Source organism: Aptenodytes forsteri, unplaced genomic scaffold, assembly GCF_000699145.1.
Source record: "Aptenodytes forsteri isolate BGI_AS27 unplaced genomic scaffold, ASM69914v1 Scaffold243, whole genome shotgun sequence".
NCBI lineage: Eukaryota > Metazoa > Chordata > Aves > Sphenisciformes > Spheniscidae > Aptenodytes > Aptenodytes forsteri.
The window spans coordinates 358,545-371,779 of NW_008795314.1; the positions used below are offsets into that span (position 1 = coordinate 358,545).

The following is a 13,235-nucleotide window of genomic DNA, read 5'->3' on the forward strand; positions in this document are numbered from 1 at the left end:
TCGCTTGCTTTGTATATTCTTTTATTATTATGGTTACTATTTTATTTTATTTCAATTATTAAACTGTTCTTATCTCAACCCACGAGTTTTCTCACTTTTACTCTTCCAATTCTCTCACCAGGGAGGGGAGAGTAAGCAGCTGCGTGGTGCTCAGTTGCTGGCTGAGGTTAAGCCACAACTAAGCTTCAAGTGCTTCAGATTCTTTTCTACCACCTTCCACTGCCTTCCAGAGGCCTAAACAACCAGTTCTGCTATTTTAAATATCCAGCCCCTCCAACCCTCCTTCAACAGTCCCATTTCCTCGTACGCAGCTGCTCCCGGGTTATTTTTTCCTTTCTTTTGACCCTGATTTGCTGGCAAGGCATCTGATCTTCAGTTATGGTAGCTTAACTAATTGCAGGGGAAACAAACACCTGCTTCCTTTATCACTGTTCTACCTTAAATCTTTTGGGTTTTACTCGATCTCCGGCTCAGCACCAGAAAGCCACTCTACTTCTGCTGTCCGGTAGTGCTGTTTAAAGTCACCAGTTCTGTTAAACCGTGACCCTTCTTGCATTTTCTTAAGCTATCGTCTTTGGCAAGAGGAAGGCGGTAGAATAGAAAAGGAAAATAATACCTTGCATGCTGATGACTACACGTACCGCGTGCCGTATGTTCTTATTCTTACTATTAAGGCTATATTGTGAATTTAAGGTATACCACCCGCCATTTCAGAATAGTAATGTGACTTTGTGAGCCTAAATAAGTTTATAGGGCCAACAGGGGACTGTTTTTCTGTCTCAAGATTAAGACCCGCATGGTCCTCATGGTTGGACATGAAAAATTTCTTTACTGAAAGAGTGGTTAAACATTGGAACAGGCTGCCCAGGGAAGTGGTTGAGTCACCATCTCTGGAGGTATTTAAAAGACATGTAGATGAGGCACTTAGGGACATGGTTTAGTGGGCATGGGGGTGTTGGGTTGATGGTTAGACTCAATGATCTTAGAGGTCTTTTCCAACCTTAATGATTCTATGGTGTAGAGAAGCCTGTGAGAAGCTAGCTGAAAAGGAGGAGGGAAAGTGAGTATCAGCTGACAAGAGACTCCCACTTCAATTTCACATGGAAGGGTAGATGTGAAGGACTTCGCTTCTGCCCTTGTCTTCTCAGAACAAGCAACTGCAGTATTCGATTTTGCATTATGATATTACTGTTCTACCTATGTCTATCTGATGGACTACTGAGAAAGAACAAGCAGTACCAGCACTAATAAGGTTTTTATTTTTGGCACACTGTATCCAGCAGCCAGTTACATAATGGGTTACAGGGCAGCAGCTCATAATTAGACAATTATGGGGAAACACCCCCCACCCCCCCCGAAAACAAAACAACTTTCTGCTTTTCAAATAACAACCACAAGAACATTGAGAGCATATAGGCTATAAGTAATTCTTGAGGAACTTCTATTACTAAACCAGTATCTTCAAGCTTAGCTTAGATGAGACCATGCACATTTATGTTTACAGAGAACTTGTCCAACTCCTGCTTCGACAGCTAGAACAGCGTTAGTCCTTGCTCCCTCCACACAGCCCACTCAGACTTGTTAAACACTTTAGCACAGAACTATTGTACCTGTTTGCTTAAAGTTTAATCACTCCTTTCTTCCTCTTTCTAGGTTTTCAATACAACCAAGGCAAGTAGGATTCTTTCAACTCTTTTTTTTCAGGCTCACAACAAACCAACCAACCAACCAGTCCACGTTTGTTTTGTTTTGTGTAGTATCCTATGCTAGGATGTGCATGGATAGTATGCAGTAGATACAGTGAAGTCCCACAGCATGCACATACGCCCAGTTCACATAGCCCCTCTTCAGTATTAGAGTCTTTGCAGCTGTAAGGCACCTCACCCCGCTTCCCTTCTTCCGTTACCACCTAACACCTAGTCATCATACCTAACAACTTAACAGCATTTATACCCATTGCCTATTTAACACTCTCAATGACCTTGAGGTAGATGGTATTAGTCCCATTCTACAGATGGGGAAACTGAGGCGGTAGCATTAATGGGTTGTCCAAAACCGTAACAATGGAGCCAGAATTAGAGAGTTTCCACTTCAGTCTTGTGGGTGTGTGGTTTGGTTGTATCTAAGGTACCAAAATCATGGCAACAAGAAGCCATGCTCCAGAATAGTAAGCGTTCTTTATTATTATTATTATTTCAACAGACTCCAAATCAGATATGCCAGCAGCAGTTTTTGCTTTATACCAAGAAATGAGAGATTCCAGATGAAACACAGGATTAAGAAATGGTGGTAGAGAATAAGACAAAAAGCCAACCAGTGATCAATTCTGTTTAATACTAGGAAAGCCAAAGAGAAAAAGACATTCTTCAGACCAAAAAGTATTAAAAAAAAAAAAAGAAAGAAAAAGAAAGAAAAAAAAAGAACAAGACTTATTTTGGAAATGCTTTAAGCTGACATTATGTTGGTTTTATTTCAGATTTCACAAAAGAAATACGTTATAAAACTAAAACCAGTTAACCCAGCCACTATCAACAGAGGGTGGTATAAGCAAAAGACACTAGGTCAGAACCTGCAGCGAAGAGCCACCCATTCCTGTCACTGGAATGCTCCTGTACTAACAGGATACTTCACTGGGGGCTGAAGATGGAGAGAATTGGGGTTTTACAGCAGTTCCGAGAGGCACAATAGCTCCTCCTAGTTGGTGCTTTGCTGCTACCCAGGTCTCCTCTGTATCATAAGTGTAGCAAGGATTTACTGATTTCAGAAAGGACAGATCCAGCATAGCAAAGGCAAGAGATTTTCTTAATTGAGTTTTATGCAAGTTTCCTTTAAAAAGGTACTATTTCTTAAAATCATACCATCAAACTGATTACTTAGCTAACTTATGTGGGATCTCCAGTCTCATTACTGAGAGGAAAATGAATACACAAGGCTTAAGCAAGCCCTGTGCTAAATAAAATATACAGGGGCTTTGGGTAGATGCTTGTATGTTTGCCTGAGCTTTGGTTATGGGAGAGCAGGGGTAGGAGGATTTGTTCAGTTATTGTTGAAGAATTCTATTCCCCCCTGGCCCCGTTCCAAATGTCTGGTTGGGTGGTGAGACTGGAGGTGGGAGGGAATAAGGTAGAGCAATAGTCTTAACGCTTCACTAAGGTTCTGATACAGCAGAGCACAGAACCTTGCACAAATATAAACAAAGTACCTGCCTAGGAACAGCTTTACCTGTTTTTATCATGCCCAAGTTAAGGCTGTTCAATACACAGTGGCATCTGTCAAACCAACCACCCTTCCCTCCCACCTCCCTCTCCTCAAAAGAGTGGATGATGGCAAAAGAATCCTCCCTTCTACCTTTTCCTTTCTGAACAGGGCAGGGCAGTAGGAGAAAGAGAAAAAGAAAAAAAACCAAACAAAAGAAACCAGACTGTTCCAAAGATGCACTTTGGTTTAACAATGGGCAACTTCCCCTTGTAGAATAAACCCTCCCCTCCAAAAAGAGATGTTTCTTTTCTCCTATAACCCACGATAAATTAAAACCAAGTAAGAAGTCTCTGGTTTGACACAATAAATACTTAGAATATATCAAATTAAAAAAATATAGTTACAAAAGCCTCAATGGAATCCTCTTTCTGACCTAACTACAGACAGATTCTTCACAGACAAAGGTATCTCCGAAATCAGCTGCAGCTCCCCTCCCTGCTCACTGGGCTTGGTCAACAAGTGCTATCACATACCCTTTGGAATACTGTTAAGACAAAACAATATAGAGCACAAGAAATCTACTCCTAAATTTGTTTTTCATACTGCCAAGGGTGTAGGAAGCAACCATCGGTGGGGAACCCTCATAGCAGTGCACAGTGACAGAGTCACAGCACTAGAGTAACACGGACAGGGATACTAGGGGAAAACAAGGCAGAGGAAGGGAAGGAGGAGAGAGAACCCATAAAAGTTGGGAAAGGAAAAGATGAGCAAGAAAGAGAGAGAAAGAGACCAATCAAGTTCAGCTGGACTTCCCAGTTCTGGCAGCAGAGCAGATGAGATGTTGAACAACAGGAAGAGTTCCTTGGGGTCTGTCATAACAAGGAATGTTGTTGGCATTTTCTTCACCATTGACAGTGAGTAAGCAGAAGTTAACCCTCTCTGACACTGACACGTGGCTCTGCCAGTGAGCTGTGGATGATCCCAATAATTGATTCAACGCCATCTCCTTCCAGTAAGGTGCGGTGATCCCCTTCAATAATATGGACAGATACTTTCCCATCGCATACCTGCACAGATACGAAAAGAACCAAAACTTTACATTCACAATTTACAACCAGCTGGTCATCTAGCTGTTTTGGGTTTGTCAGTCTTCTAAGTTACTCATAGTTTACACCACTGTCTCTATCAAACTCAGTTGAAAACAGCACCAGTTTTACTCTGACACATTTTCATAGATCAGCTGCAGGACATTGTTTGGAACCAGTGTTTTAAAGCACAATAGTTTGACAGCCTGGCAGGTGATCCACTCAAATATAAGCTAGGGAGGAAGCCAACCAACCTGATACTAACAGAATAATTTACCTACAACATCAAAGAATGAATGATAAAGTAGCTACTTCCAAGCGCTTAAGAAAACCACATAACCCTCCCCCCCCCTTAATCTTTCTCCCACCACCACGAATCTTCCTTTAAGGTCATTATGTAACTTTAATAACATACAGGTTAGCTTGGAATCAATAATGAATGCAAGTTAGAAGTCTGAAGGGATAGGAGATGCCAGAAGCAGGAAGGTAATTCTGACAATTGCTTTCTTTTCCCTGGTATCTGTACCATGATGTAAGACACTGAATCCATTTATGTGAACAGGGGCTAAAGAACAGTGACCTTATCTGGACTACAGGCCAAAACCCCAAGTTTTTTAGGCCCACGAGAAGCCCACATACTAACTTCTAAGTGGTCCACAAAAGGTGACTAAGGAAAAGCCACCTCTATTGTCAGCAGGCTGACACTTGCTCTTCGAAAGTCTGCCCTCATGCAGTGGACAAACTTTAGAGGTCTACAAATGAAAGACGACGACTAAAAGTTACTTCTGCCAAGTTACTCTCTGTTAATATCTTTAAAGTCTATCTAGAGCTGCAAGAATCAGCTATAGAAAACACTTATCCAATATAGAGGCTAGACCTTCTCCTGGCCCTCGCTACCCTCAGAAAATGCCTGGAACCAATCAACTCATTTGCTTTTGGGGACTTTTAATTCTTGTTAGAGCATGATAGCTGCAGAATGGTGATTTCTTTCAAGCTGGTTTCCTCCCTTCTCCCTCAGTAAGGATGATTTTCCATGCTTTTCTTTTGCTCCCCCAAATATCAGGAGAACCTCAATAGTCACCAGTGGGCCTCAGACTGACCTCTGAGAGTCTGTAGTCTCCACCCAGACCTTCTTCATATTCATTGTGAGACTTTGCCCGCATCAGTGTCACATTCCCATGATACTTGGACTCTGGTATATACTTGTCAGCAGCCTTCAGTTTATGGTAAAAGGAAGCAGCAGCAAAGCGGAGTGCTTCACGATTGATGTTTTTATGAATCTGAGTTATCAGGTCTGCAGCAGCATTCACACGAGCCTCCAGATCTTTCAGGGGCAGAAGAATCTCCAGCAGCTGGAAATATTAACATTTTTTTCCCCATTAGTCTCAATATCTGAGAATCCGCCTCGGTTAAACAATAAAACCACAACCCTCTGTGCAACATAAAGAGATATTTTAAAAAAACCAAAAAACCCACATTACCTTATTGTATTCAATGCCTGTAAATTGCTGAACAAAGGCACACAATGCTTCAGTCTCCAATGCAGCCTCATTTCCTTGGGTCAGCTTGGCTCTGTAGCTCTGGAAAAGAGAAGAATAAAATGCAAACATGAGAGGAATATGCCTGATCTTGAATGTTAGATAAAAACAATTACAGAACAAAGGGTTTTGAACTGGGAAAAAGGGAGGGACGAAAAAAGAAAGAAAAAAAGATAGACTGAAGCATGGGGTGGGGTGGGGAAGATGCCTTGAGGACAGATTAGAAAGCAAATCCACAGGTGGCAATTGCCAAGAGCCTAGTATCCTCTAGAAAGCCTAATGAAAATGGAAAGGAAGGCTTAAGCAAGGTTTCCTAGCACCCCTACACGAGGATCTTGTCTTGCAGGCTCCAGGAGCTTCCAGAAGACATACTAATATCATAATTTACCACAGCAAGAGCAACATTTCTGTCCCAGGCCTTGCCGGTTAATGAAGACCAGCCCCCATATGCTTCCACCCTTCAGCCATCCCTAAGCATCCACCGTCTCCAGCTGTCTCCCAACTCCCCTGTCAAGAAGTCTGTCAGCTTTTCATCAGATGGCTCATATCTAGAGTAGTAAGCTCCAAGAACATGAGCCCTGATGACACAGGATGGTCCCCAGACAGAAAAATTCCTTTGTATCTCTTACCTGAGTGTATGCTGCGACAAAGGAATGAGACCCATCAAAGAGGAATAGACTGTTGAGTGCATGGGAAGCATTTTGTTGTGCTTGCAGTTGGGAGCACATTTCAAAGGCTACACAGGCACCGAAAGAATATCCAGCAACACGGTAAGGTCCTTCAGGCTGTATCTGCTTCATACAGTCGATGTAATAGGATGCCAGGCTCTGTATGCTGTCCAAGGGAGCAGCTAGAACATGGAAACGAGTTAGAAACAGACTCTGGTGAAAAGACACTGGCAGAGACAATTATGTTTTCATGAGCTCAGAAACAACCCTGTTGGAAACATCCAGGTTATTTTGAAGGTAAGTTTCTAAATTATGGTTAGCAACTTACATTTTGGACAAGGAATAGTAGTGTTCCTGCTTTCCAAAGACAGGTAGAACAGCATGCCTTGTTTTTCTCCTGCATGCTTATCTGCTGGCAGGGACTCAATACAACATCCAATTGTTCTATTTCCCCATACATAAGCTCTTTAATCTAACCTAGCACTTCTCTTGTTACCTGGGGATGTTTGACACGACCCCATGCAGACTATAGGTACTGATGCTTGATTCTCCAAGTTTAAGAGTCTAGAAACAAAGCTCTCTCTATAAAGCAACTAAAATTCAGAATGTTACATTTACAAATTCAAGATGCTGAAGAACTGAGATACCTTTTGTGCACTGGAGCCCATAGCAGGGCATATGGAGTCTGGAGGCGAGAGTGTAGAAAACTGCAATGGATCCTTCAATGGGGTGAATAAGGAAAAGAGGGCGCTCTGTGCTCTGAACATCATTGAGACGGGTGATCGTTGGCCCTTCTGGGTTCACCAACAAGTTGTTCAAATCTAGTTTTGGAGGTTCGCCCGGGCCGGTCTTCATCAGCTGGGGTGGCTTCAGCTCTTTGAAGGGAAGCACACCAGACAAACACAATTAGATTCAAGATCAGTCTTGGTCACGTAGTCATAGTCCTAAAGCAGAATCTCAGGGCTGCTCTGGATTAACCCATTGGCTCACTAAATCATCAGGACACAGACATAGGGATCGTCCTATTGTCAGTTGCTCTGCAGCAACTGCGTGTGCTTTTAGCTTACAATAAGCATAACATTACATTGTGTATTTCTCAGACAGGTAAAAGGTCTCAAATTATATCCTGCACACAGCTGCATAAGAGTGCTCATGCAGGCAGATACTAGCCAGGCAAGAAGGCAGCTTTCACGCTCGCTGTTATACCCTGTCCCCAGAACTGATGGGCCTGACCCAATGGCCAGTGCACTTCAGCGACATGTGTGTCACTTAAAAGCCTTTCAGCTATAACCTTATTTCATGATTTATTTCATGATTTTATAGAGGCTTATGTCACTAGAGATGAAAGGAGTGGATTGGGAGCTTAATTGTTTAGACTCAGGTGACTGGTAGCAACCCCGATCCAGACACTATACCCTCTGCTGTCCCGGACTTGGAAGAAAGTTCACGCAGTTTGTTGATTGTAAGGAGTCGAATTTCTCTCATGGTCATAATGATGTCATAGTCTCTCTCCAGTGTCTGGCGCACCTCCACACCCATCAAGGAATCCAAGCCCAAGTCTGCCAAGGAACTGTCAGCATTCAGACTACTCACGTCACGGACACCTGAGGAAAAAAAAAAAACAGCACACTAACAAAAGGCCGATTTCTTTTCAGCTCTAGGCCTGTCTAGCAGCCTTCTCATCTTCCTTCTTCCTCCTAAAACCTGAATAAACTGCAGCTGCAGAGAATTACCTTTCAGGATCATCTAATGCTTTCACAAGTCACCTCTTCTACAACCCACATCTGGTCATATGGAGTCTAGTCTTTAGAGTACATGTTAAATGTGCACAGCTTTATGACAGGGGGATACATCAGTCCCAGCTAAATAGCTGTGAACATTGCCACTTCAGCTGTAGACCAAGTTCAGAACAGTCAGCTAGAGGAATTTCACATACTGGCGGCTCTAACTGAAACTGCAGTCCTAGACATAACGCAACTAATCCTCAGCTACAACATGAGATTAAACAGTTATCAGCATCAATGATGGTTGATTGCAACACTTGATGTCTATCACACTGGAGGAGGAGGTGATCCCTCTAGTCTTCATCACCTCGTCCCCTTCAATTTTCACACTGTTCAAGTCTCTCACCCTTTCCTTACCTTCTCATAATAATACTTGCATCTACAGCTCTTCCTCCCCTCCTCCACCTTGTGCTGCCCCATGTTGCCAACTCTTCCCACCATTAGGCTTCTTACTAGCTTCTCCCTTTGCTGTCTTCACTCTCTCTCCTTCTAAACTAACCCTACAGCTGGTACAATTTCCCAGACGCTTTCCTGTGACTTCTGAAAGCCATGTCTATTCTCTGAGGTCAGCTTTGCTGTCAGTTACTGCACATAATTCCTCCTTAATACTCAGGAGACTGTCTTAAGTTTATCAGTACCTCTTTTGGTAGAAAACAAAGGATCAGTATACACTTCCGTCTGCACAAGAGACAACTGAAGTGGGACATAGTAGAGTTGACAAATTATTCACTTTCAACACAAGAACAGATGACACAATGGTAAAAGGAAGCAGGTTCAAAACAGACTGGAGGACATGGCACTTCTTGTAACGCATAGTGAAGCTATGGTTACTAGATGTTCACATGGGATGACAGACAGAGCTCCTAAGAGAATGCACTACCAGTTAGTCGCTAAGTACATAGAAGCTACTTTTTGTGGCATGGGGACACCCCGAGGTGAATGTTTGAAAGCTGGAATAGTACTCAGAAAGTTAAGTCATGTATTTGCCCTACTATGTGCTGTCTCAGAATTTTGCTCTTGGGGGCTGTTCCTATTGATTCTCCATTTGGAGAAAGGCATCAGTCCACTCTAAACAAAACCCCAAGACACTGAAGTATGTGTGCACATGTATGTAAACAGGGGAGAAAAGCCCACACTGCAGAAATAAATTGATTATTGGAGAGAAGGAGCAGTGTAAAGGAAAAAGTAAACAAACAAGAAGTCCCACACCACCACCACCACACCCACACCACAGGAATTAGGAGGAGCACCTACAGCAGCACCACTGCTTTCCAAAAGCATTGAGATGGCAGACACTGCCCAGCGGTGCTTGTCTGAGAGCACTTACCCAGGATGTGAGCAACAGCATCTACAAGATCCCGTTGACTGCCTCCTTCAGTTTTCACAGAGACCTTCTCTGCTAGGACAAAACTGGACGTGACAGGATGAGGTTGATTCAGGAAGATATCGAGCACCTCCAGGCATGAGCTGATTTGCTGGGGAATGGTTCCCCCAACCACAATGTCTCTGTTTCCCATTGTCTTCAGAAGGATACCCACATCACCAATGGCTCCCCATTGGATTGCCAGGCCTGGAGGAGAAATCAGAAGAACGAACACACTAGGCAACTAACTAAAGCACATGGCAGCAACAAAAGGGAGTTAAAAACAGCTAAGCGAAGGCCTGCATTTCCTTTGTGCTGTTAAATGGTCAGTGTTCATTCACACATGAATGACTCAGGGTAACAGCTAGGAGAGGAAACAGCCTTCAGCATTGATTATCGTTCCAGACAAGCGCACAAGTTTCTGGTGAGCTGGTTCTCCTCTGGATGTTTGGTGGGATAGATTATTCTGTGCAATGAGTAAAGTCAGCTTACCTGGGAGTCCATCATGATGTCGCTGCTCACAGATACGCTCCATGGTAGAATTGGCAAAGCCATAATTACTTTGCCCAGCATTTCCTCTTCCACAGCTTACAGAGGAAAACACAACAAAATAGTCCAGGTCTGGACACTTCTTACGAGTCACCCTTGGAGCAGAGCAGGAGAGAGAAACCCCATCAGAAAATCCTGCTAACTGTGTGTTACCGTGGAAGGCTAGCGCAAGACTAGAACGACTAAGTTTGATCAGCTCTGTGACCATAAAAGCAGTTCATATTTGTCTCTTCTACAGACACTTACCAATCCAAATGAAGGGTGCCTGAATACTTGGGCTTGTTGACCTCCCAGAATAATTCTGGGGTCTGATTTTCAATCATGCCATCTCTAAGGACCTAGCGGGGTGGGGAGGAAAAAGAAAAGGTGCAGTTTCAGTATCTCCAGTTTCTCTGTTTAAATTTGCCATGTGGTTTGAGATATGAGAGGATATCACTACACAATGCATTTTTATAACTTTACAGTACAGACATATCCTGAATGTCCTGAAATATGACAAGGACCACATGGCTTTCGGTAGGTTTGCTTTTTTCAGTACTGCCACTGCAGCCTTCAACTGGCAAGCTCTGTGTGGGATATTTCTTGTTCCCAGGGGCCTTGGGCATCATTCATCTTATCCCAGAACTGAGCTCGCTGGCCAAATACTGTTGCTTCCCAGGTCAAGGGGACAGACCCACAAGCCTTTAGTCACCAGGTAAGGCCAAAGCTAAGCGTCCTTTGAAACACAGAGAGGCAATCTAAAAACTGTATGAAGCCTGACTGCTCAGGCAAAAAAGTCACTTGAATGGCTGCTGTCTCTTACAAGTCCTAAGCATTTTTGTCACTTACCACAGCCAAATTAAAGATGCCTCCAACTGGGCCAAGCTGCAAAGCTTCTTCTATCAATAGCTGTGTTCCTTCTAGTGTTCCAATATCACTGGTAGATACCAACACTTGGATTCCCAGTGCCTTCCACTCTCTAACACGTTGAGCCTGGTAGCCTACAAAAAAAACAAACAAACAAAAAAAAGGTGAATAGTGCCTGGGATGAAGCATTCAAACTATAAGCCTTTGGTTAACCTGCTCCTTAGCTTTTCTGACTAGATAGGGACTGAATAGCTAAATAATTCCTGATTCAGCTACAAGCGGATAATTGGACAAAACTTGAATAGTAGGTAGAAATCACTTGGGTTTCAGAAATATTCTAAATAGATCAAAGTGGAGAACAGAGTCGGAAGAACATAAGGGCTGGAGGGGAAGGGGGGGAAGAAGAAAAAGTACAACAGTTAAAGGAAATTAACTTAACAAGAATTTGGGTACTGAGATAGGAAAGAATGGCCAGATTAGAGCAAGGCAACAGATTATAGTAGCACAACCAGAACTTGAGAAGTAGAAGTATTTGATCTATGTGTTTGCACAAGTGGTGCAATTGTGAACTTGCCAATAGAAAGAAGAAATCTGTAGAGACAGAGAGAAGTTTTGTTACGGCTGAATTTGTATGAGGAAACACTGAAGACTACCACTGATAAGAAATCTCAGTGCCGCAATTGTAATCAAACTAAAGGCTTAAAACTGAGTAAAAATGCTTACTGATGTTATGAGATAGTAGGGCACATCTTTACAGATGAGCTATCTGAAGGAACAAGAGCAAGCATCCACACTTATAACTGGAGGGACAAAGTATCTTTAGCAAGGAATTTATAGGCCTTTCCTTGTGGCATGTGATCCACCATGCTACAGCCATTGGTCAAGTCAGTGAGGTAGCTGGATACAGACTGTAAAGGTAAAAGTAAGGCTGCAGACAAAATCCTGGGTAAGGCAGAAAATGGGTTGATAGAATTAGGAAGCATAAAAAATAGGAAGGACATAGCTGGAAGAGAGATCAAGTTAAAAGATACTTCCTCCTTTAGAATAAAGGGGACAACAGCTTGTTTGAAGTGAGAGAATACATACATGAGAGGAAAGAAAAGAGATCAAGACATTATTATTTGCTGATAGGACACTTAAAAATGGAGAGAAACTACAAATTGAGGTCTGTTGAAAGGCAGTCATGTTCCCTGTTCCTTTATGGTTTTTGCTTACCAGTTCGTATGCCAGAACGAGATGTCAGTATAAGCTTCTGTGCTCCTCTCTCAACTAGCCACTGTACCAACTCAAGCCCAAATCCTCCTAGGCCCCCTGTGATGATGTAAGACTTGGTAGGTGGACAGCAGGTTCGGGAGATGGCAGAGATTTTAACTGGTTCAGACCTTCTTAAAGGATATTCTTTTTCTTCTTCTTGGACCTTTCCCCCGGCAAAAAAAAAAAAAAAAAAAAAAAAGAAAGGAGAAAGAGTAGTTAAGATCGGATACACAATGCCTTTCTTATCTTTCCATGCTATGCTCCTCCAGTCAATGGGAATGAACCTTGTAGAATCACAGTGACAGACTTGACAGTTACAGATGTTACAATGACAGCAGTAAAAACAGTAACCCTGTGCTGTCCTAGTTATACAACTTCAACTTGAACTGGATCAAAATATCCAAAATAGTCACCTACAGAAGATGACAGATGCATTGGAGAATCAAAGTCGTTATCTCATTACCTTGATCATAACTTTGCCAATATGTTTTCCTTGTGCCATGAACCTGAAGGCAGCTTCTACCTCTTCTTTGTTGAAGACTGTACTCCTCAGGGGCTTTACCACACCATCTTTTATGCCTTTCTTCAACAACTCTGATACTACTTCCCACTCTTGGTTTCCCTCCTCAAAGATTGCATCTAGTAGGATCCCATGAAATGCCACATTCTTGAGGAAGAGAGCCATTCCTAGAAAAAGCAACTTGGTTATCACCTGATGCTGCTGACATTTCAAAACAGAGTCTATCTTCTGCTTCAGAAACATTTCTGTGTAGGTCAGTAGTGCAAGACTGAGAAGTAAAGCAGTCATTAGTTGCTAGAATTCTACATTTTTCAAACTCATTCTTGCGTATGCTCTCTAAATGCTATATTAATTAGGTTGTTCTCTTACAAGCAGACCAGTTTAACAGAAACTCCACTCACAAAAAATTGCGTGTCAAGAGGACAAGCTA

General features: G+C 42.6%; 1 protein-coding gene across 1 annotated transcript in view; it reads right to left on the reverse strand.

The window, feature by feature from the left end:
• Window positions 1-1,239: 1,239 nt before the first annotated feature.
• The window catches only part of FASN (fatty acid synthase), a 39,349-nt gene continuing 27,353 nt past the window's right edge, over window positions 1,240-13,235 (reverse strand). Inside the window, exons 31-42 of the mRNA XM_009279399.1 lie at window positions 12,749-12,972; window positions 12,247-12,448; window positions 11,014-11,165; window positions 10,432-10,523; window positions 10,129-10,280; window positions 9,601-9,843; window positions 7,905-8,093; window positions 7,137-7,364; window positions 6,451-6,671; window positions 5,765-5,863; window positions 5,384-5,635; window positions 1,240-4,265 (exon numbers count right to left, since the gene is read on the reverse strand). Coding sequence (XP_009277674.1) covers window positions 4,128-4,265; window positions 5,384-5,635; window positions 5,765-5,863; window positions 6,451-6,671; window positions 7,137-7,364; window positions 7,905-8,093; window positions 9,601-9,843; window positions 10,129-10,280; window positions 10,432-10,523; window positions 11,014-11,165; window positions 12,247-12,448; window positions 12,749-12,972 — 2,192 coding nt within the window. The 3' untranslated portion in view covers window positions 1,240-4,127. The remainder of the gene's footprint in view (window positions 4,266-5,383; window positions 5,636-5,764; window positions 5,864-6,450; window positions 6,672-7,136; window positions 7,365-7,904; window positions 8,094-9,600; window positions 9,844-10,128; window positions 10,281-10,431; window positions 10,524-11,013; window positions 11,166-12,246; window positions 12,449-12,748; window positions 12,973-13,235) is intronic.